Source organism: Prinia subflava, chromosome 7 (genome assembly GCF_021018805.1).
Source record: "Prinia subflava isolate CZ2003 ecotype Zambia chromosome 7, Cam_Psub_1.2, whole genome shotgun sequence".
Taxonomy (NCBI): Eukaryota; Metazoa; Chordata; class Aves; order Passeriformes; family Cisticolidae; genus Prinia; species Prinia subflava.
In genome coordinates, this window is record NC_086253.1 from 16,849,036 (window position 1) to 16,874,834 (window position 25,799).

The window sequence follows — 25,799 nt, forward strand, 5'->3', positions numbered from 1 at the left end:
GATGACATTTTCCCTGAGCGTTCTTTTCTCCAGGCCAGACAGTCCCAGGCCTTTCCTCAGAGGACAGATGCTCCAGTCCATTAATCACCTTCATGGACCTTTGGTGGATTCTCTCCACTATGCCCCTGTGTCCTTTGCAGTGGTGAGCCCAGACCTGGACACAGGACTCCCCTCCTGGTGTCGCCTCACCAGTGCTGAATAGAAACTTCCAGTCACTTTCAAACTTCAAGAAATTACCATTAATTATTTCTATTTTTAGCTTTCATTATGGAAAGCCTTTCCATTATAAAGTTCTGGAAAAAATACACCTGTGTGACTTTTTTGTAAATTAACTGAAAATGGGAGATAAGTCTGCATGTATTTGTGATTTCAAAACAGTTTTTGCAGTAGGCTGAGAAGGTACTCACATGAGCTAAGAATAAATCTGGTAGTTGCATCATCTTTGAAATAATTTGATTTAGAAGCAATTTAGTAACATTTAAAAGAAGTATAATCACTCTGAATATAAATTTGATTCCTTAACATAGAAAGAAATTGTGAGGTGCAGTTATTCAGCATGAACATTTGACAAATATAAAATTAAGTTAATTTGGCTTTGTGTGTGGTTATTTCTGTAGCAAACAGTGCTAATACTACATTTCAAAGCCAGGGTGTGTAAGGAAAACCTACCCAGTGCATATGCTCAGACTCTAAAAGTACTTGAAAACAGTCTTGAAACATTCAACAAGCTGTACTTTGGCCCACTATTCTAAAAGTTTCAACTCTAGTGCCATATCAAACTAAAGTAACTTATAAAAAGACCCAACGTTCATGAAGGGTTGTACTCTTTGCAGACTTAATTTTCTTCCTCAGTTTTTACTGATGTTTTATATTCTCTCTGGACAAGCAACAGCATCCTGAAACACAGAAATTGCAAGAGGATACCAGGGTGTTTTGCACCCATTAGCAGAACTTTCTGCCAACAGCCAGTGTAAGATGGTGCATTCACCAAGTCCAGCACTGAAACTCTAGCACACATGTATTCTGCTTTTAAACTCTATGATGTTTATTTTTGACACAGTTATACATTTTCCTATTGAAGAAGGCACCTCACTGATGGCAGTTCTGTAATATGTTCTGCACATGTGGTGTTCCAGTGACAACTAAACGAGCAGCCTGAATGCACACAATAAGAATTAATTGCAAATTGTCAATCAGGCAAGTGATAGCAGAAATGCTATCAGAAATCATTCTCTATCAGAAAATGAGAAGCAGCTTCTGCATAATGATGCTGATGCTTGATGATGGTGATTAGATGTTAAGAAAATCTCTCCCAGAAAATTTAGTCCTAAAAAGACACAATTTTGGGGGTTTAAATATAGTAAATTCTAAAATAAGTAGGCCTAATCTTGAAAAAAGAATCCCTAAAATATTAGCATGATTCCCTAAGTATTCCCTCAGATGGAAAGGAATATATTTGAATTCTGCCAAAGAGACGAAAATGTTCGAACAAGATCACACAATTTCTGGGCCCCAGAGAATGGAAAAGCTCCCAGAGCTGTGTGACATGTGGACCTATCTGCTTTTCCATTTGGATCAGGAATGTGCTTTCACAAGTCACCTAATGGAACGCACTTGGAATACACAGAATATTTCATGTGAAACTACGTGGGGAGACGCGTTCGAGAAGCTCACTTAAAGCACTACAAATATTAGCAGGCATTTAGTCGATTGAACTGGACTAGAGTTAGTCTGAAGTGGAACTCTGTAGGAAGAGACGGGATGGAGATGGGCTGCAGGCTGGGTTGTGTCTGCCTGACCCTGGGGGAGGAGGTGCCCTACAGAGAGGAGCCTGCCTGAAGCTGGCACACATGAACAGCACGTGATCACCCCATAGAAGGACATTTGGAACGTGAGTTGCTCATGTTGCCACATGGGATAGGTCACGTAGAGAGACTGACCATGTAAGGAAATCCTGTGCCTTGGAAAGTGTATAAAAGCAGCTTGTTTGTTTTCAATAAACCATTCCGATTCTCCTTCAGTCTGAGTCCACATCTCGATCACCCACAGAACTCTCTAGAAATTCTTACTCATTATTACTCAGTCACCCAGTTTCCCCCTGTTATTCTGAGCTACTGTTTCTCATATACAGGCAGAGCTCAAATGCCTAGACAATTTTCCCCACAAGACTTCTCAATTTCATTTCTCTATCAGTTACAAATTATTCTTCAAGACTTCAGAAAGTGTCCAGTAATTTCAGGTGGTGACAATTCTTGATCAAAAAGCACTGTGATGCTATCATCCAAGAATAACGTAGTTCTCTCCATCACAGTACTATCAAAGATATATTACTGGCTTAATAGTTTCATAAAAGACTAATGAGTACACTAATAAAAAGTTATACAGAAACAGACACAACAAATAGAACTCACTGCACACTTCATTTGCAACTAAGGTCAATTATTTAACAAAATTGTTCTGAAGGAAACGGGTAGTGCTAGAAGGATACACGTTTAACATGAAATTCAGAAGAAGAATAAATCATGTGAAGACAAAGACACACAATGTATAAAATAGATTAGCTGTGATGGGTGTTAACAAAGTAACTGTCGATCAAAGCACTGTGAACTTCTCAAAGTATAGAGAAAAGAAGATGGTGTTATATATTCATATAAAAATCAAGTGTAACATTTTCCCAGCAAAGTCAAAGCAAGGCATGCTGATTGGTATAAAGCCAGAGCACCAGCTCCCTGCCTCCAGAGGACTGCCAGATAAAAGCCTCTGCCTGGGCTCGTTAAAACAGCTTTATCACATCTCACAACTGAAGTCAAACACACAGTTTAATTTATTAACATCCACAGACCAGCTATCAAAGAACTCTCCTGGAGCTACAAGCTTAAAGAACCATATCGCTAATCTATCAGACTATAAAAATGAATTTGGGAAAGACAGATAATAAATTCTCTACGGTCATTTGTATGCAAGTGTCATTCTAATGGTGGTTTTAATCAGGCAGTGGACAAAAGTTTAAATACTTTCAGAATATGCACACCAAAAAGAATAACTAGAAAAGCTTAAGTTGGAATAAAAGTTAAAATATATGACATCTTCTTGATTAAAGCCTCCTAGATGCATCAGCCTTGAAAAATGAGAGGAATGAGCACATCCTATTTTATCATTATAATAGCATTTAGTAAAGACACTCATAAAAGCGGAGGCACATCTTATCAAGTGTGAGATGGTACAGCACTGATAAAAATAATCTGAATAAGAAGTGCTTGAAACTTCAAACGCTTTGCTATTGTCTGTGACATTGACTTTTCATGTTAAAAAATTGTTTAAAGTAACTGTCTTCAGTTTTTATTTATGGAAGAGAGAACTAAGTTCATGCTACATATCAAATGTTCAAGAGATAAAATATTCTTAGAAAAGATTGAGTTCATAAAAGGGTCACTGACAAAGTTTTCTTTCTGATGATCCAAATGCAATAAATAGCTGGAAAGCAGTGCAAGCTAAAGCTGTGCTTCTTTATTTATTTGGAATATCTGTTCAGATCATAAAAGAGACAAGTTCTGGAGGCCCCTGAGAATCCACACAGCCTTCCATCAAGCTTCCCATAGAGATGAAGGAAAGCTGATGGTTGTTATTTCTTGCAAGACAATGATTTCTACCACATCCCAAATTCTTGAGACCTGATTCATACCAAGAGCTGTGCACTGCAAGGGCATAACTTAGTCCCAACACAAACTGGGAGCAGCTGATCTCGTCTCCATGGAAGCAGTAACCTACAGAGCTCTTGTAGGATAAGGAGAATTATCATCAACAGGGGCAAGCTGGAATCTCTCCTTTGTGATAGGCAGGTAAGTTGAAATCTTTACCCTACTTTTAGTTTTCCTATTTCAAGCACTGTACTCAGTAAGCTTCCAACAAACTTGAAAGTTAAAAGATAAAAAGCAACGTTCAAAAACCAGTTATCATTTGTAAAGTATAATTTAGAACCCATCAAGTAAACTTTCAGAGAAATTATCTATCTTATTAAAACAGAATGGAGAAAAGCTATTAGGTGACAACTGGGAAGTTGTCTAGAAGTCTGTCACTGCTGAACACGTTAAATCACAGGCTGAGGACAGGTGGAAGGCTGCTGTGGAAGGGATAGCAGTTCAGACCTAAAACTATAAACAAGACAAAAATCAAAGACATACCAAAGAAAGTGTTTGTTCAACTCAGTACTATAAAATCACCCAAAACATTTTGGGTACCAGGCCTTACATGTAAGAAGATTTACTTTAGGACTAGGAAACTGTATCAGGAAAGATAAATTCTGGACTAAATTAACCAACAATATCATAAAGCACTCAGTTGTTGTGAATTTTAAGTACATTGAGCAAAAGCCATCTGAAACAGAATATCAATATTTGATCCTGCCTTGGGAAATCAGGAGAAACAGGAAAACTTCTCAAATTCTACTCCAAAATACTTTTCTGTGATTCCTTAGGTTTTTATTGCTTTTATCTCAAAAGTACAAATGAAATCCAATGTAATAGAGTTTTTGAGCTGGATTTTGTATCAGGCTTATGCCCTGAGCAGTCTGTATGGATTACACACAGTTGTATGCAGTCAGCCTGGTTAGTCACTGTCTGCCTAGCATTCAGAGACAAATATAAACATGTAAACTTGACTGAGTTTATGTCTATTTATTTTGTCCTCAGCCAGAAAAGTCACATCTCTGTCAGTGGTAGGATTTTTTCTTATAATAAAAGTTTCTCAAATGAAGATATTACACAAAAATCTCAGCGTTCCTTGGGGAAGTTTTGTTTCCCAGAAAGCAAATAATTAACTGACTCTTGAAAGTTGCAGATTTGGTGTTTTGGATTAGAAATACTCTCCATTATTTTGAATAGGTAAACAAGCTCTCTTTTGATATCTCTATTTGCTTCTCATATTCTTGTATTCTTTCACATTATATTAACATGATAAGATTGTATTAGCATTACAAGGTGTATTGTCAATATAGTTTGGCATCCCCTACAGCCCCAGTTTTGGTTTATGAAATTTTGGACTATGCAGGAAGAGAAAAGCTTTATTTCTTCCCTTCTTTGTAAGAAGTTTCAGAATCTGAAGGACTAAAGTCAATTGTTCAAACACTTATGAGTAAGTGCCTTTCTTAACAGGATGATCCTGAGTTACAAACACTGCACTGAACTGCAATTGTTGCAAGATCAGGCTTTCAATCATGATGAAACAGACACTGATGGAGCCAGAAGATCTGTATTAATTGTTTAAGTGTAAAGGTGCATTTAATCAATACACGCCCTTCTCGGAACACAAAACATTGTTTTGTGTTGCTGCAACAAGAAACTACATAATGGACTGTGTTCATTATTGCATACTCATTTATTCTAACACTGCACCTGCAGAAGGGAAAGGCACCTACCAAATAGTGTTTTGATAATGCCATTCATTTCCAATGAAAATGAACAGCTTTTTCTTGTTCATTTTCATGGAGGAATTAGTCACTCAACTAACAGCATTTCTGTACGTATTCTTTTTGAAAAGGTTTAATATGAAAACACACTATTAATGCCTTGGGTTCTTGAAAGGAAAAGAAAAACACACCAAAAAAAAGCTGCTTCTTCTTTCTTCTGAATTCGTTAATTGAAAAAGTCCTAACAGATTGTCAGCCTAGCAGTAATTTAAATGCTGTTGATTAAAGTGACTGCTGATAAAACACTGCTTAATAAGACATTAGAAATTTACTGACATCTTTTAGATAGTTTTACTATCTAAACAGGTCAAAATATTCTTGCTTTTGCATTTCTAAATATAGGCAGTTGTTTTTAAACTGTGGCAAAGTAAAACATACAGCTAAATTATGAGTAGATGATTTTGTTTTTTTAGTACAACATGGGATTTCAGCTGAACACCTCCCATCTCTCAGGAACAAAAAAGGCACTGATTCTCAGAAGTCTGGGGTGCCTTAAAGACTGGCGATACAGGAAGAGATCTTTATAAGTCTGTGTTGAAACACAGAATTGGTTTATTCTATTTTAATATTAGAAAATTAGCTGAATGGAAACAAAAGGTGTATGTAGCTGACACAAATATTATCATGAGTCAAAATAATGTCTAAATACAGTTCAACCCTGCAAGTTAAGCAATTAAGCAAGGTATTATAATATTTATATAATATAATATTAAGCAAGTCTGTCTACTTTTAGATCCTGCTAGTTCATATTTTTAGTAGATTTAGGGTACTGGGGAAACTTTACAGTCGGTGTGCCATGTAAAGAACTATGTCACTGTAGCCTCAGTCATGTGTTTCCTCTTCACTTCAGCCTCCACTTGCTATTTTTCCTCCAGTCTATCAGAATTCTGTTTTATAAAACATGCATTAGAGACCACCAGTTCCACTGGATGCATCACCTACTCTCCTCTCCTTTGACTGACAATCAACCAACCAAGAAAGAAGCATGTAACCTAAAAATAACATCCCTCTGAGGAAAAAGATTATGCAAAAAAGGTCAGAAAGTGCTCATTTAGCTGAGGGGTTCACATGTGCTTCCAAGTGACAAATAGGCAGAAGCAGAAGCCATTGCTTGAGGGAGCTGGAGGTGTCAATCTCCTGCAAAGAGGTTTGTCATCATCATCATGTAAAAGAAGGCAGAAAGGACAACACCTATCACCTCTCTACCAAACCCATCCTGCTCTTTGACCTTCTCTTTCCCATCTACCTAACAAAGGCTGGAAGCAACAGCTTTGAAGCAAACAACTTAGTGAGTAGACAGATCCTAGATGCAGAGGCACTTCTCTCATTACCCCCTTCTGGAAGGTAGGCTGGGAAGATAATGCACAATGTGGAATACTCCAAAAAAAAAAAAAACTGGGAAACCCCACTTCATCACCACCACAAAGATCAAAGAACAATGCAGTATATAAAGTAGGCCTAGTTACTGAAACAATAGCACGAAATTCTCTGTATCGTAATCATACTGCACATCCTCACGACTTGCATATCTATTTATTTTTTTTCTTAGGTATCTTGGATTTGGCAGACTGGCTGTGCAGAAATCAGGGCAGCACCTAAGTGTGTGTGTATGTCAGTTACAGCACGTTTTTAAAAATAACAACTAATTTTAATGTATACTTGTTTCAGTTACCAGCAGGTGGATGCTGCCACCACACAACACCCCAAGCAAACAGTCTAGATTTATCTTTCTTTACTAATAGCGTTACAACAGGTAATACTTTTTATAATGTCACATCAAAAAACACAACCTCAAATGTCCATAAATCAACATGGAAAATAATACACAGAATAGAAAGAGTGAATCAGAAGAAATGAAGTATACAATTCACTTACTGAGCATTGGAATATAAGTCAACAGTAGAATGATTAAGGACATCTGGGTATCCCCCTGGTTAAAACCATCTCCACTCTCAAAACTCAAGACCTATGGTGTTCTGAGGAAACACCTATCATATTGCTACCAGCACACAATAAAACATGAATCCATGGTTGCATATCCTTGATATACACCTGTTATATTACTTCAGTAGACTACTCTTTAAGGATTTTTCTCCTACTGATTATAAGATAAATGGGATTCAATTGTCTTTGTCTAAAGGTAGCAGAACAGCAGATCCCAAAGTCCACTTGCTCAGATACCACTAAAGCCACTGACATAAAAGGCATTTCTTGGTCTTTATCATCACACTTTATGGCTACTGTTTACCTTTCTAATAAATCCTAAATGTTCTTCCTGGATTATCAACAAAAGTTTGATTCAAAAAATAGGAATATGATTTTCTCTACTAAAGCATACTAACTACAGCAATATTCATAATATAGCTCTGTGGAGATACAGAGAGGTAACTGAAAATTGTGAGAACAAGAAAACTTTATCTATAAAACTGGGGAGCTTTTTACATGTCAATAAAATAGCAAACCCTTTCTTACTGACTGCATCAACCACCTTGAAATCTGTCTTAGGACATTTTGAGATGGAATAGTTCTTTTTATGCTGTCACCACTTGGCAACTTTGTGGCATACGGGTAAAATGCGCTGTGCAGTGCTGCGCATTTAACTGTGCTTGGGGATTATGCATTATCTGGTGAAAAATACCTGGTAGACAAACAAAGATATTATCTCCTACAATAAAATCCAGACATTTAAATGCATCATTTCTCTGAATAGGGCAAAGCATCTATAAATTCTCTATTATCATGCCTTCCACCTGTAGCTCCTTTCTCCAGTGGACACATAAGCATCTCTGACTTTCATACCACTGTTTGTGTTACTGCAGTATAAATTATAAACATACAACAGGGGATCACAACTATAAAGTGTATCTCTAAAGAAATTTGGTTTAGAGGTGAAAAAGAATATAAAAGAGAAACACTGTATTTATTTTCAGACCTCTGACAGAGAGCTCCTTTTAATGCCATATTAAGTCTCTGCTGGGCTGCCAGAAATAAAACACAGTATGAGCTCAGATATACAGCTTTTATTCTGTGTTTGGGTTTATTCTTAGAGGCGAATGGATTCAATATATTTTCAACCCAAGCACATATTTTAAACTGCTGCCAGTTTATTGCTGTCTACAGATCTCCCAAACTCATAGAAGTAAATCTAGTGCCCAACCTCCTCTGCTGCTGCATGCATGAAGGTGATAATACAGAAATTACCTTTCCTGTAGAGTGTGAGAATGGAAAATGATGAGGAAAAAAAAATCAAACCCTGATCTATATGATCCTAAAACTCCTATAATACAATTACAAATTAATAATTTAGAACATCACAGAATAATTGGATTCCATGCTTTCCATAGTTCTATAGGCTCCAAAACACATACATTCCATACACTTTCAGTTCCACATTCTGCCTGGTGTGCTCAGTGGGAAATCTGGGCCAAATAATACTTAGCCATAAAAACAATAGAAAGCAAGAAAAAATGGGATTCTGAAAGGATAACTACTATTTTAAAAGCTAATGCCTATGTCAAACTGTTGTCCATTTACTTTTGATGCAGTCACACATTACAGTTCAGGCCGAATATTATAGAGACAAACCATCCCATTAATCACCTCCACCTGCCCTGCCACACTGTGCTCCAAATAACGAAGGTTTTTATCTGCATTTCTCATGTCCCACAACAGGCTCAAGGCTATTAATTGAAGTGTGTGCTAATAAAGAAGGGAATCCTGCTTGGTTCAGACTGTGTTAACTACAACTACTGAAACATGGATTTGGGTTCCAAGACCACAAACATTTGCTAATGTTTTCCTCCTCATCTCAAACAGGCATAATGGCCTCTGCTCATATGAGACAATAAATGGCCAGCATTTGTTTGGCAAGGAAGAGCTCAATTGCAGTCTATTTTGGTACCTGAAAGAAAGAGAGGACAAGCAGAATTGGGGAGGGGGATGGGGAGAAGACAGTAGGACAGCCTGGCAGGAACGCACATATCTATGAAACAGTGAAGCAATCAGGCACTGTATTTTTAGATACTTTCTTTTCCAAGTGCCAAAGATTCCGAATAAATCACAGTGGCAAACTGAGAGGCTGAGATGGGATAGATTACAGCTGAATGCTGCACAGATCAAATATTCAGCTCCAATCCAAAGCAGAAGTCCTAAGTGCTTATCTGATACACTGTAAAAGCTTTCCATGACACACACCAGTTACTTCTTTGATGGCTACACTTACTGCTAGATACCATACCTGCCTCTATATATTTTAAAATGTCTAAAAACACCTGGAAAGAGTAAATTCTCTAAGCCAAGTATACCTGAAACTTGTCCAGATGTTCAGTTATTTATATATCAACTCTCCAAGCATAGATAGTAACCTTGACAGACTGAATAATGAATAAGAAATCTGTATTTTGTGAAAATTGATATTTACATGATGTAAAATTTATGTGATAGAAAGGCAAGATATTTTCAGCATTCATGTCAAATATGACTCTCTGTAACACAATTTTGCATATAATACTTCTTTGCACTCACTGAACAGAGGAACTGGAGATGGCGGCAAAACTCAAATTTTATACAGAGGCTTATGCCCCAGTCAGTTCTCCCAAGTGCCAATCATTTCCTTCACCCTGCAGGAGTAGAATGTATATTTCACACTGAAAATATTTGCAACTCCTTGCATGTCCATTATACATATACATCCTTTATTAGATCATGAGTCCATTTAATTTATTCCTTCCCTAGTGTATTTGCAGATTTCACAGAAAAAGCATTGCATTTGGAAGCAGCACTTCTAGCACAGTACAGACAAGGTGGTAAAGCACCCTGTCCATCTGAATCTTAAAAGTGTCCAAACATGAAGAGCGTTTGGAGACAACATATCATTAGTAAATTTAGTGATGCTGACTCTTCACCGACAGCACATTCTTCGGATGGAGCTCCCAGACAAACCAAAGCTTTCATCCTGATATAAATATTGGTGCAAATCACTCAGAAAGTCACTGCCTGCTTTTCATTGTGTCAGATGAATCCCAACTACGATATAAAGAAATTGGTCCAATACATACCACTAACACATGATGGATTTTGTGTCTCAGTGTGTGAGATACAAAATCTGTTTCCTCCTTTCCCTCCTCCCACCTCTTCTTTCTTTGCCCTGTAATTGTTTCCCAGTATATTATTTATCACTTCCATGCTTTTTCTTAGCATCCATTTTCCTAAACTCCTATTTTCAGCTTATTCAACATGTAATTTTTTTGTCCTTTTGGCACTATTTCCTTTGTCTTCTAAGAAGGCTCCAAGCAACAAGAGCAAGTCATTCATTAAAAGCAAAAGTGAGCACTAATGCACAAGGATCTCTCAGAGGCATGGCAGAGAATATTTACCTCTAAGTAAACTTAAAGTTGGATAAACACTGCGTAATACTACTATTTGGTCCACTGCGGTTCTTCTGCCCACAATGTAGAAATTACAGCCTTTTTCCTAACATGAATAATTTGCAACTGTCTTGTCTAATAACTGAAAATCTTCAAAACTTGTCATAAATGACACCATAGCTTTCGTAAATATTTCAGGGTTTTGAATAAGTATGGTCATACTGGTCAGCACAATGCGCATTCTGAATTCATCACACCCTAAAGCAAAGCAACCAGTTGCAGTGATAATGTCTTATTCATATTAGTATTCCCAATAGCTTAAGTTTGTCCTAGATATTGAACCCACAGGACATTTTGTGATTAAACTTGTCCTTACCCACACAAACTTTTACTGATAATCTCCCTCTGCTCTTCTCATTTTGCCAAGATGCTGCACGCCTTTACCCAGCAGCAGCAGAGCTTTGGCTATCACTAGCACAACTGCAGCTTTCTGATAGATAAGACATTGATAAAGACAGTTTCATAAGGCAGAGGGATGAAACAGTTCATCCTTACAATGGCTCAGTATTCCACAGAGGACACATTCTCGTACTCCAACAACTCTCAGTGGTGCTACAATTGACATTAATTTGAATGCCCTTGAATCAGAAGATGCCCTGCAAGGTGCAAGATTAAATATAAGAAGATCAGCTTAAGGCAGTCACTACCTGTTAAAAGGCACACAATGTTGCCTTTTGCATTAATAATTTTCATTCTTCAAGATGTCTGTGCATTACTTCGGCTTTATTTCACTTGGAAAAATGAAACTGAGGAGCAGTCACATTTTCACTGGTTTCATTTCTGACTCTGGTGCGCTAACATCAAATCCCAGTAACAACTCTACTGTAGGCATTACCACTTAAAATTACTAACATTTGAAGCTATGATTCTATTTGAAGAGAATTAACAAGGAAAAAATCCACCTTCCTTGTTAAAAATACAACAGACAGGTACATTCAGAAATGCTGATGGCACTGAAAATGAGTTGAACATTTAAAGAGCCTGGAGGAAGACAGCTAGAGAAAAGTATAAACAAAAGTTTAGATGAACAAAGGCCTAAACTGTGGGAAGATGAAAATAAATGGGCTCTCTCACGCCACAAGAAAGCCCAGAGGAGTGAAGCTAGACACTTGTTAGCTTCACATCACATCACGTTGCACTGGTGATATCAGTGTAGCAATGTGTGTCATTCTCCAAAAGAAAGGAGGTATTTCCTTTTAGCTTGGTCATTTTTATCTTTCCGTATTCTTTTTCTCATGTAAAAACTCTTTTTTGAGAAATGTTTTTCTCACAGTATGTCATGTTTCAGTCAGATTTTGCTTGGTATTCTAAAAGAGTGCAAAAGTGTATCTTACTTTCTCTAACCATTACAAGCTTAAAGTGAATTAAAGCTGTCATTAATTTTTAAAAGCTACTACGCATGCATATCAAGAGAACCAAAACAGAAAATACATCTAATATATGGTTCAGCTGAAGGCAATTTCCATAAAAATATCATCTGGGTATTTCCTATTATGTGTATGACATGGGTTCAGATAATATTTCCCCAATTTTTGTACAGACACTTTCCTGCTACTGCAAACTATACCTGCAAGAAAAAACATTAAGCTTTAAATTGTCTTTATGCTTCAATACCTATATTAATGATCCATAAACCAAATAATTCCTCAACAGCAGCTGTGCAAATCCACTGTGCCTAAATCATGACCTCAGCTTTGTTTAGCCTGAACAGTCCTGCATGGTGGTTGCACAGGTAGCCAAGAGCCTGCTCGGCGTTTGTCACTGATGATGTATGTGTTATGGAAAAATAGTTTGCCTTTTAGACCTCTAACAGGATAGCACTGGAAGGCTGAGAGTGGTATGTGGAGTTTTGAAAAGCCTAAATTATAACTTGAGAGGGTTGGATCTGAAAAGTAGTGAGAAATACCACAACACCACTTTAGTGGCCATGTCCCCTTGTTGGATAATTATAATGACTACATTTTTTTTTTCTCAAAACTTTAGTGAGCTGCAAAGATGGACTTACAATTGAGCTGATAGCACAGTCAGATACAAAAGTTCCCTATCCCCAATGCAAATGATCTGGTATCCTACATGAAAGGCTACACACTCAGAAACATTACAACATCTGGGACATTAAGGAAAGGTACAATCCAGCAGGGAACACATGGCTGTGAACCTCTTCTAGCAAGCAGAAGATGCATTCTGAAGCATTCAGAGCATTCATAGAAATCAAGCAAATGGTGGGATTGCACTCTGTCTTTCAAACAACTTGTTGGTAAGGCTACTATTCTACATTGGCATCACAGTTTATGAAAAATCTATCTGCACAGCAAGAAACATCTTTTCTAAGAAGTTTCCCCTGTTTTTGACTGCCTGTTTCGCGAAGTTTTTCGTTAACTGTCCAACTATCCTCTGCTTATCCAGCTGGCTTGAGCTGAACACCTTTCTTGGCAACCTCCTGTTACACATACTGTACCCAAAAGCTTCATTTTAAATAACTGGGAAAAAACTCTTAAAACTCCAGGGGTCACAATTCCTGTGGAGAATAGCAAGGCATGCTTTTTTCCTCCCTAAAATGCAAGTTATCCTGTAGCCTTTCCCAAGTGAATGGGTAACTGCAATTTGAGGCACTGAGAAAAGAAAGGCACCAAACAGCCCCTGGCTTACCAGAAGCAGCTGGTCTCCATCAAATAGCTGCCACTTACACATCACAAAGGTACAGTGGAGACCAAAGCAGGGAGGTGTAAGGGGGCCTGACCAGAATTACCTAAGTTGGTAACTAGAGAGGTTGTGCCCTGGAGGTTCATTCCCGGCTCCAAGTCTTTTCAGCAAAGGCAAAAGTACCAGTTAGGTCAGAGCAGACATCGCGAAGCCCTGAACGCTTCTTAGCCCGAGATCCCAAGCATCACGCGTTTGCTTACTGTCCCCATAGACACACACACATTTGCCCACGACTGCACGGGTGCGCTCGCCCCTCGCAGGCGGGCAGGCAGCTTCCCCCTCCCCGCTCCATGCCGAGTTGCCACACTTGCTGCCCAAAGGAGAGGGGACGAGACCCCAATCCAACTCAGAGAAGCAGCCTCGCGTCCCCGCGCCGCCCGCGTCCTACCGCCTGTGGAGCTGGCCTCCTCCAGCTGCGCCGAGATGCTCTCCACTCTCCTCACGTCCATGCTGCGAGGCGGGAGGCGCCGGGAGCCGCGGCGGGAGAGCGCGGCAGCACCGCCGCGCCGGGGCCGCGGGAGCCGGAGCGGGGCTGGAAGCGGCGGAGCGGGATGGGAGCGGGAGCGGGGCTGGAAGCGGCGGAGAGGAGCGGGATGGCAGCGGGGCTGGAAGCGGCGGAGCGGAGCGGGATGGGAGCGGGAGCGGGGCTGGGAGCGGCGGAGCGGAGCGGGAGCGGGAGCGCGGCCCCGCCTCGGCGCCTCCCCCGCCACCCGCGCGGCGCGGGGCGGGCTCGGCGCGGGGCTCCGGGGCTCCGGGGCGCCCGCCCGCGGGGCCGCGGCCGCGACCCCTTCCCTGCCGGGACGGGGAGGGCTTGGGCTCGCCTGGTGCCCCGCCGAGCTCCCCGGGGTCGCTGCTGCCGCGGGGCTGAGCCAGCACCTGCCCCCGGAGCGGCTCGGGAGCGGGGCAAGCCCCAGGAGAGCCCGGCAGGGCAGGGCAGGGCAGGGCAGGGCAGGACTGGACCGCCCCGTCCTGCCGTGCGGCCGCACACAGGTGCGGCCCGCATCACCTGTGAGCCGCAGGCTGCCCGGGACACGGAGCAGCGCTGAGCACAGGGGAGCTCACATCGCAGCTGCGCCCCTCCAACACCGCTAGCACAGGCTGGGAGCACTCCCTAAGCCCCCAGGCATAGTTTGGAAGGGATTGGAAAGGGAGTTTTAAGAGACCTTTAATTTATCAAAGCTACCATGTATGACACATGACATGCCATTAGAAAATGCTTTAATAATGAGTTCTCCCGGTTCAATTTTACACAGTTTTTCAGTTTTTATGATTTCGTCTATCCCTGCGTGAATAATGACATGTTTCAGAAATCCCAGTTTTTCTTCTCATTGTGTTCAGCTTCAAAAATTACAGTAACTTTTTTCAAGGCACAGAAAGGTTACAGGCATAGCTACCTAACACCTTAGTTTTGACATCTTATTTTATATTATTCCTTGAACCTTGTATGATTAAGATTCTTATGAGCTGGAAGATAAAGGAGTAATTCCTATGCCCCATTGCCAACTAATGCTTTAGGAAGGGACTTCTATCTCCTTTTGTATCAGACAAACGTATGTCTGCTTCAACCCCAAAATGATGGAATGATTCAAGTCTTGAATGGACAGACACACCACAGGGTAGTATAACACTTGCCAAGAACAACACAATGTCGGGTAGCTTTTGCCAAGTGTTATTTTTTGATAAAAATACATTCACTGATGGAGGTTTAGGTAAGAATGAGGAGAGACAGGATTCAGAGTTCTGTATTTTAAAATATTTCCTTTCTATAAGGTGAATCCTCAAGGAGCCAGGATATGGCTCTTCTTATCAAAGAAATTAAAAGGAGTAAGAACAGAGATCAGGATTTTATCTCATTATCAGGATTTGAGCTTACTTTGAAGCTAACCTTACAGAGAACTCTAATTTATCACAGTTTGGAGTGAGCCCTTGTTATTATATAGATACAGTTTTCAGAGTGAGGCAATTCAGATTTACAGTTGTCACTTCCCTTTGCACTACACCAACATTGTATCAGAACTCTGTGAGTTATAAAAACCTCTATGGGAGCAGCTGGTCATAACAGATTGAACTAAGGCAGGAATGGTAGTAATACATCAAGAATACCTATACATTCATCTCGTGTCTTAAAAGGAATTACAGGTATACAGCACAACATGAAACAGAAGTGCCAGAAATGCCTACCAGGTTTTTACAGATAAGGTGGTATGTGTCAACTCAAAGTTAAATTATGTCTAAGACAAAGAAAAAAGAAAGTGGCACAAATAAACTGAACTGTCTCCATAAATCTGCATGTTTCTCTCAGTCTTATCTGCTTTATTTTTATGCTTGCTCTTCTTGCTTCCACCCACTTGCTCTTTGTCTCCTGTTCTTCTTAGGGCCTGGCCCTAAGTAATCTCCCCTGCATAGTCTTCCCTTTTTTTTTTTTTTTTCTCTTGAGTTTTAAATATTTCTCTTAGAAAAACTTGTGTCATTTTGATGCTCTGTGTAAAACAAAATGTGCACGTCACAAGGTGGCATTTTTCCAAATTTGCTTTAAAGGGCAAATTCTTTATTGTTAACCAAACCTGATTAAGTTTCCTCCAATTAGCATGTCAAGCCCATGTATCTGCTCTATATAACATCCAGTAAAAATTGACATCAACTGTGATTTCATCCCTTCTATATAATTATATTTCAACTTATAATTGTATTTCTACAAATATGGAGTTTCATTCTAGTTTCTACTTTTCAAAATATGTAACGACTTCCATTCTCCTCATTTATTTCAAATATTTCTTTTGGAGCTAAATACTAATAATACCTTCAGCATGTATTTAGTGATACATCTATAGCTGAAGATTTTTTCCAGTCCCTTGTGATAAAATTTTAATTTCTTCTTCTTGAAGTATTCAATGTAGTTTCCATCTAATTTTTAAATTAGAATCTGAATCAGCATATTCCTGTTTGCCTCAAATGTAAACTAATTGGAAAAACTTAACATAATTATGATTTAGTGTGCCAAAATTAAGTTCAGATTTCTACATCTGTTTAAAAGATGTAATATGTAAAATTAGATGTAATATGTAAAAGTGTTAAATCATGACTCTAAAATAATGATCAAGGAGGCATTTTCTTCCAAAAGAGAAAATCAGATCATTAGTGAGTAAGAAATAATCAACAGGATCTCTAGTGGTGGCATGTTCCTAACAGGGAGGAATTGAGTTTTCTTCCTACCTCTTTGTAAGGATGAGAAAAGGCTCAGACCCAGAAAATGCACAGCAATATCCAAATATTCAGTCCTTTTAGTCTATTCTGCTCCCCCGCTGGTCCTGGGACATCTGCAAAGGTTAATACAGAAGTTCAGCTACCCCAATTTTATTAGCACCAAGGAACTGAATAATATACAATTAAAAATTTGAGTAGAACAAATATAAGCCACAAAATATCCGACATGTCCGTGTTACTTCCTAGGCCTCCAAAAAAGCGTTTATTTTGGCAGTGCTTCCTCTGCTAGAGAATGGCTCTCTGCTCCGGGTGGGAGTTTTCTCAACGCCCAGAAGAATTCATCACAAGGTTATACTTTGTGACGGCATGTCACTCACAATATTTTCACAAGGAAAAAAGAAACCCAACAGCTAAATTAGTCTGCTACTGACTTCTAGGAAAAATATTCTTCCTTTCCAAAAAGCAATAAAAGTTAATTTTGCTATTTTTATATTCAGAAATAAGAAAGAAACTGTTCTTAAGAGTATTCTTGTTCTCAGAAGTCTATTTTATTTAGGTTTGAGTCATTCAGTGTAATAACGTATCCGAAAAGATTTTATATTTATTCTATATCACAAAACATGAACGAACAGTAATTTGGCCATACTCAAATATTTAGTGCCTGTGATAAAGTACACAGTGAATGCCTGTGACAAAAATGAGAAGTCCCTGACACCCCTGGGTGCTGTGTCCCCTGTTGGGGTGTGCACTGGGTGCCAGTACCAAGCTCTTGGTGCTTGGTGGTGGGGTTGCAGGCTGCCCTCCGTGGCTGGGGCTGCCCTGTGCCAGGCAGCTGGTTCAGACAATTCCCAGCAGATCCACCACACGGCACAGCTGAGCCCACCAGCCAAACCAGTGGCATCTCAAGGGAAATGTATCTAAGGGAGGGCACAAAGGGCTGAGGAAGGGGCAATGAGAGAGGCAGTGCCAAGGTCAGAGGAAAGGGACGTGCTCCATGGTGGAGCCCTCCCAAAGGAACTGAGGCCCAGGGAGGACCCATGCTGGAGGACATGGACCATAAACGATCTCGCTGCCCTTGGATAATCCCAGGCCAGAGTAGAGGAAACAAGAATGAAGGAGCAGCTCTTGAAAGGAGAGTGTTTACTACTTGCAGTATGAGCAAAGAAGGGAAAGAAGTCACTGGAGTAAATCTGAACCTGGAAAGGAGGACAAAGTGCTCTTCTGATTAAATGTTTTTCTTCTTTACTCCACAATGCCCAAGTCAGTAAGTAATTCAACTTGTCGATAAATTAAGCTAAACTCTCCAAGTGTGTTTTAGCCAAGATAGTAACTGCTGAATGATTTCCTCTATTTCTTTTGAGCCACAAGTTCTTGTGATTTTCTCCCCTGTCCCACTAGGTAAGCAAGCAGGTCTGTAGATACTTGGCTCCAGTAGGGGTTGACCCAGCACAGGGTGTATGTGGGAGAATTCAAAATACAATGAAATTGTAGGTGTAGGAAAGATGGTACATAGTACTGACAAACTACACTTCCCTACAACAGTGGAGCTTCATTGTTCAAGATTTCCTACTAGCATAGTCTAGTTTTAGAGAGTATTGGTGCTTTCAGAAACAGAAATCTTGAATATTCTGATTTTTCTGCCTATTAAACCTTGACAAGGACAACTCTTCAAAGGAACATTGTACACCGTGTATTCTTATCCTTATACAGAAATAAATATCAGGAAACAATGAAGGCCTGCGCTTGAACTTACCAAAACTTGGCTTTTAGTATTGCTAGAACTTGTTACTAAATAGGTAAGAAGAAAAGGTGAGAGCCTCCTTTCCTTGAAAGTCAATTTGGTTTTTTATAATAACATTTTGTAATAAGTTCTGCGAGGATTGGAAGCAATTTGATTTACTGTCAATGAGTAACACATCAGAATCCATATGTGGTAGCAAAAAAAAAAAAAAAAAAAAAAGATAAAAACATTATTTATTCCAATTTTTATATTATCTCCATATGTCAAACAGTCAAGATATGGATTGATTTCAAAAAAAAATTCAGCAAAGTAGGGCTCACCCTTCATTCAGTGTCAGTGGGAAATAAGTACCTTTCTGTTCCTTCAGAACTAAGATCCTAAGATCCACCTTTTTTTTCCTTCTGTTTTTCTACTTTTGCATCTTTCTTTGCTGGCTTCACTTCAGTGTGACGGAGTTGATGGGAGTGGCTTCTTTCCTAAATGCCAGTATTTAGACAGTTGAGATTTGATTTGTGAGACTGTTGTGCTTTTCTATCTCATTTCAACTGTGATTCATGGTTTATGACAGCCACACTGCGGATATTTTAGAAAAAAAGTCATTACAAACTAAGGTAAGGTTATATTTTAAAAAACTACAAGTAACATTCAACACGACTTTGATGTGCTGCTTGAAGACTTCCTAGGCATGATCTGTATCACTTAATCTAAATTGTTGTCAAATTGTTTGTTGTCATTATCAGACTGCCACTAGAGTTATCTCATTAGTAAACCTGAGTCAATATAAGGTTTTATATTTCCATCAAATTTACGTTAAGAAATAGCTTTGTAGATTTTAAGAACAGAAGAATATTGGGAGCAAATTCACCTGCTGCTGAAATGTAGCCAACTTCAGAAGACACAGCTGCAAAACAACATTAGACAAGTGTAGGTTGAAGAAAAATATTGGGTAGTTACACTGCATCTAACCTATGTTCTTGGGGGGGAAATCTATAGTGTTTTATATAAAATAGATCATAGGCTTTACAATCTAATATGAAAAACCTGCTTAGTGATCTGTCCTAGGCTCAGAAGAGACAGAAAAAGAGAAAAACCTAAACAAAAAACAGCAACAAAACACCCTGAGCTGACCTGGTGCAGGAGACTGTCCAGACTGAGCCAGTTTATGGCAGAATGATTTCTCCCCAATTTCTGGCAGTTTTACATTCAGCTGTATGTTGGCTTCCCATGGTTTTTCGTCCTCCATTCTCATCAGGTAATTCTGCACTCTGCTCCAGTAAATCCTTCTCCCCCTCCACTTCTCTGTCTCCTCTCCATTTCCCTTTCCCTTTGCTATTTACCTCACACATCGTTTCTCATGAAAAACTGAGTAACAGCAGAAAGGATAATGGCTTTTGTGTTCAGCTGAGATCAGAGAGCAGTAGTGCTCTGTACAGCCAGCGACAGGATCTAACCGAATACAGTTTGTCATATTTTCCATTTTTAAATCCACATCCACAGAGTTTCCAGATGATAGGGCTTTAAGAACAAAAGTGTAGGGAATCTTAGCTAACTCAAAAGCCAATCAATAGACTATCAAACAATAATTAATAACACTAAATTTAAAAATCTCAGAATGCTTTAAAGTATTTTGTTCCTATGGTATTTCCTCTAGATTTATGGCACTAATGATTCATTGAGGAATATATGGAAAGACAATAATCTCATCTATTGTTAGGACATCTAAACACAGAGATAAAAGCCAAATTCTCTCTTTAATGGCAACTATATCCTTTTTTGGATGAGCCCAATCTATATGGGGAGAACAAAAGAGATCGTTCATCCTCATATAAAAAAGTCCAAGAGGGATATGGTTGCTCTATAAATACATCAGACAGGTAAAAAAAGTGAAAGAATAAAAAGGCTCTTTCAGCCAAATGTCAATGCGGGAGGCAGAACAAATTGTATAATCTATATATTTAGGTTGTATATTTAACGAAAGTTGCTAAGCATTAAAGAATTCAAGTACTGGATTGCCCTTCCAAAATGAATGGGAGGAAAGGCAAAATAAATGTTTCAAGGCAAAGCTTGATAACTCTGATGGGATGCCTGTGATAACAGAGAGCTCTATGAATACAAATCATATATATATGATTTCCTTTCGTTAACAAGTGAAGCTCTTGAATAGAAGACCAAATTCATAATACAGCATGAGTCACAGGGAAAGAGCTACCATGGTTATGCAGAGATTACATAACACAATATATATAATAATAATAAGAGTCTCTACAGTCTACTTTTGTCTCTGTATATAATACTATAAAAACTTGCAGGACATGATAGAAGTCTTTCACATTTAAATGGCTGCTCCAAGGAAGACAGTGATCAATTGTTCTCCATGGCTAATGGCAGTGCTGCAGAAGAAAAACACTTGAGTAGCAGCAAAGAAGCAGACAAAATTTAGGGAAAAAATTCTGACCTCCGAGGTAGGCAAATATTAGAACAGTTTTATGAAGAGGTCAGTGGAATATTCATCATTAAATTGTTTGTTTTAGCTGCTTTATAGATGACTGCTGAAGACAGTCTAAAGCTTTTGATCTTGTCACAGCACAACATTACTATAAATCTCGAGGTGTATTCTCTTCATATATATCCTTATGGCTGTATGATTAAAAGAATAGTATTGATTTAAGTGAGAGGGGAATTTGGCCAGCAATGGCCCTTCTTTCTCAGCTCTCTATCCCCATTTCTCCTACAGAACTAGTGCTTCTCAATTGTGCAGGTTTTATTCTATGAAACAGAGATGTATATCCTGATTATTTTCTAAGATGCTTTGTTTCTTAATTTGCATACCTGAGTATTCTGTTGTCATGGAAATCTCTTCTCTGAAGCCCTTGAAGACCAGCTCTCTTGCTTCTATTCTGTTTCAAATTTTCTGCATCAACTAATTTTTATTCTCACTCCAAGTTTTCCACATGTTGTCATCACATCTAAATGACACAGTGCTAAAATTCCTTGGGTCAAAACCTTATCTATAAGAATGTAAGCTTCAGTTCCAACAAGAGAATTCTAATACAAAGACATTTTTTGATTAATTTTATTTGTTTGTTATTTTTAATTCTTTCACTGAAGGACCATCAACATTGATCAATGTTTAGCAGCTCAACAAACAAGAAATAAATTATTAAAAAAGGATATTACTGTAATTAAATTCAGTTAGAATTGTTTGAATAGTCACAGTATAAATTTCTTGCCTACACCTCTCTTCTTACATTAGTGGAGGGAGTCTTACAATCTGTCCCAAGTGCTCAAATACTTGATAAATGACAAAGATTAATCATATCAGCTTTCTTTCCAAGTAAAAACTAGCCTACCAGTCTCTTATTTTTCATCAGCCAAAATATATTCAGATGCCTTCACTGATCACAGATCAGATCTTTTTGAAGGTCAGGACATTCATGGTTAATAATTACTTCATTCTACTGAATATTTCTGAAAACTTGAGAATAGTGTCCTTAAAAAAAAAAAAAAAAAAAAAAAAAAAAAAAAAAAAAAAAAAAAAAAAAAAAAGCTGTATATGCCTATAGCATATAGGCAGTATGAAGAATTTGGCCACCAAACTAACAAGCTTTAGTTTCTGGAGAGATTTTAGAAGATGCACAAAGGTGCTCTTGCAGCTCAATGTTCAAGAAGCTGCTACAGTCAACCTTACAGGCAATAACCTAAGTCAGCTAAGGGCAGATACACATCCTGGATGGAAATTGCAGGACTATATCTACCTGACTGTCCAGTTGTTTCAGCGGTTAGCTCACACAAAGTCATCTGGATTTTCAGCCAAATGGCATTTATTTGTGTCACAGCTCCTGCCAAAAGAGAACAATGTAATCTTCTTTCCTCTGGATTTGGAGATGCAGATATAAAGCTGTTGTCTTCATACTGAAGTAGAACCTGTTTGTTTATTTTTTTTACAGCCTTCCATATGTGCCTACAACTTGATTAATTAATGACTGGAGTATAAAGTAGTATCACTGATCATTTTTGTTTATTATTAAATCTATAGGGGAGGCTTTGGTCTCTTAACTTCTTCCATAAGCTTTCCAATCCACCTGATTTGATCCACTAGACTAGGCTAAAAGCCAGAATTCTCTCTTTTAATTACTTTGTTCCTTTTCTGTAGAATTCTAATTGCTGCAGATGAGGTCAGTGCAATGGTAATAGAGACTTACTTTTGTTTTCATAATTTAAAAATAATTCAGATTGGTGAATTTTGACTCAAGACTGTGAGTCTGTGAGTTCTGAAATTGGAGCTATTATCATTTAACACACTAGTAAGTCAGTATAAATTTTTGTTCTTATGAAGTTTTACTTCACAGTCTTACCATTTTAGACATTTTACTCCTCTTCATTACATGTATTTTACAGGCTACTATCAGTTTCCTTACCCTATAGCATCAAACTTATATTACCCTTTCTGGCTTTCAATAATTATATATGCATCATATTTTTCCTTGGTTTGGATCTTAAAACTAAAAAGTTAAATTCTCAAAAATGCTATTCCTGCCCCACTGGGTTCATTAATGCTGAATATCACATAACTAATATGAATGATACGAATTTAATACAAAGTATTGCCATTCTGGACATCCAGAAATATGAGGTTATTACCTCCTTTCTGTCAACAAAGTGTGGCAATTTCTGAAATACTGTAAGCCTGAAAGTCACATTTGTTTCCATTTGGACATCTTATTGCAAAGAAGTCATCTTTTCATTCTTGTGTGCTCTTCGCAACAACTGTAACGGATAGTAACCTTCATTTTGAACAAGCAAAAGTCAAAATTGATCTGATAATAAAGATGTTGCTGGAAGAAAGAGTATCATGACCTCTATGATATAGTTTATGAGAATACTAACTGTGGCACTGCTTTCTACTTCTGAGAACTGAGAGATGCAGTTCATTAGCATCTATGAATCTTTACATTTTCAGAAGTTGTGGAAAAAAGAAGCAATTACTGGGTCATATTAGGTTAGATTGTTATGCATGGGAATCCTAGTTATGCTTCCTACAATGCAGAGCTGACTGAATTGCATGTACAAGGTACTCTTATAGGTGGTGCTGAAGAAAATCCATTTATTGCCAAGAGTTAGCTTGGAGGATCCAGTAAATGTAGACTTCCCTCACTGCTTCTCCTTTTGGGAGGTCTCTACAAAGAAGGTTCATAGGTCCCATTCTCTATCAGTTATGCAACTTGTATCAGCTCCCCCAACTACAGAGTCACAACTCCTTTGGTGTAAGAATCATACTTAATTCCAAATTGCCAGTTTTAACACCTAGGCATCCTTTGCTCTTGGAAATAACAGGGCTCACTGATCTCTGATTCATACCACATGAAGATTTGAGGTCTGTCTTTATAGTGGTCACACAGAATAAGTACATCTTCATTTTCCATTAAAAAACTGGGGTTGGGAGGCAGATTATACAGCAGTGTGATTTTTTTTTCTGCAACACAATTCCCATATAATTATTGTAGAGGCAGATATGTACAGTAAATGACTCATTGAGTCAGTTGAGTGACTGATTATTTTCAGTCTAGGCTAGTTTCAGCAAGATAAAGGCCTATATAGATTGAAGAAATGCAAAAGATCCATGACAGTGGTTTCCAGAGGTGACAGAGACCCTGGTAGGAGCAAGGGTGGGGAAAGTAGGAGACACAGGAAAACTTAGGAAACCAGAACTAGGAAAGACCACAGCAATTTTCCAATTCCTGAAATCATGTTAAAGGTTATGTGAACAACCTAATTAACTAATCAGAATAATTAAAGAATAATTAATTCTTTGCCCTTTGAACAGGTAGTACAAAAGCAGACGGCCTTAACTACTGACAATTTTCCAAAATTTCTATGCTCTATTACTCCCAGCTTTAAAGGGAAGCTACCATGGAAAGAGAATCCCTACTTTCAGCTTCAGCCTGGCTTTGAGGTATGCCAGCAAGGGGCAGACTGCAAAGACAGTTCACTCCTGATTCTCTTCCCTCCCACTGAGGTTAAAACACTCTGAAAATCATATCAGGCTTCATTTTCAGAGGAACCAGCAAGAAAACCCATACCTTCAGGGTCAAGAGGAGTATGGATAACCATATATATATCAAGTGGTTCTTTAGTAGGACTTGATCCATGCACCTAGGGCTGTCTTAGGTTATAGTGGAAATACTAGCTTGTTCATTGGCATAAAAGTTAATGTTTATTAACTTCATGGTATTCTTTTCTCATTTGAGCCTGAAGGCACATGATTAGTCATCACATCTCCTTGTCACACACAGAACCTCAGTTCTGTCACAAAACTAACAGCCAGTCTCTAGAAAAAGAAAGTACTTTTCCATAAAGCAGACTTTGGGACTTCTGAGTACCTCCCAACAAAGCCTGTTTTAGGAATGATAGTGATATAAAGAAAACACTGCTACTCACTTGTTAGGGGTGACCTGATCTAAACTACCTATTGTACATGACTTTTTTTCCTTTAAATGGAGAGAGATTATGACTGAACTATTGAATCAGAAATGAAATTACTGGTTTATGTTCTTTAAAATTTGTTAGAACATTTTGTCTCCTCAATTCTATTAAAACAGGAGAAACAGAAGGACAGATTACAGAATAAATAACTTTTTAAATGGCATATGCATAAATTTAATACTGTTAGGGCACAAACTGACAAAAAATACAGAATCAGAAATGGAGATGGGAAGCTGCTACCATGGCCATGGGAAAGAAGGTCAGGAAAGGGGGAACAAATTGATTCCACAAAGTCAAAGGCCTCTGCAGCAAATGCTGCCAGGCACTGTGCCAAATTCGAGAAAAGCAAAGATTAGATGGAGAGATCAGGACAAGCATCAGGCAACAGAATTGTGCAAGACATAAATTGTAACTAGTAAACAAGTTTTATAAACAATGGAAACCTGTGTATTGGGCTTGGAAATCTGGGAATTTGGAGGTAAACTAGCAACTAGGCACTCAGGTCCATCTTCAGCTGCCAGGATTTATCAAGTGTCCATCCTCCCGTGGTCCTGAGTGACTGGCAGGGACCAGCACATGGATCTTGATGTGTTAGCAGAGTTTATCAGCAAACCAGTAGAAGAGCAGCCCACAAGCTCATCCTGTCTACAAGCACCACAGAATTTAAAGTCACAAAACTACTTCTATCAGGACCTACCTGATACCTCATCTAGGGATAGGGCTGCTATAATCTTTCTGCATGGCATCACACTGTACCATACAGAGCTCCAACCACCAT

The 25,799-nt window shown here is 38.7% G+C and overlaps 1 protein-coding gene across 3 annotated transcripts in view; it reads right to left on the bottom strand.

Moving 5' to 3' along the window:
- KCNIP4 (potassium voltage-gated channel interacting protein 4) overlaps positions 1 to 14,331 on the bottom strand; it is a 385,096-nt gene extending 370,765 nt beyond the window's left edge. Inside the window, exon 1 of one of the 3 annotated variants that reach the window (XM_063401704.1) lies at positions 13,982 to 14,118. Coding sequence is in view for 2 of the 3 variants with exons in the window: in XM_063401702.1 (XP_063257772.1) it covers positions 13,982 to 14,042 (61 nt within the window). In the remaining variant the exon portion in view is untranslated. Of the gene's footprint in view, positions 1 to 13,981 lie in introns of all 3 variants that reach the window. The other 2 variants (XM_063401702.1, XM_063401705.1) reach the window with 2 other exon arrangements.
- Positions 14,332 to 25,799: the final 11,468 nt, after the last annotated feature.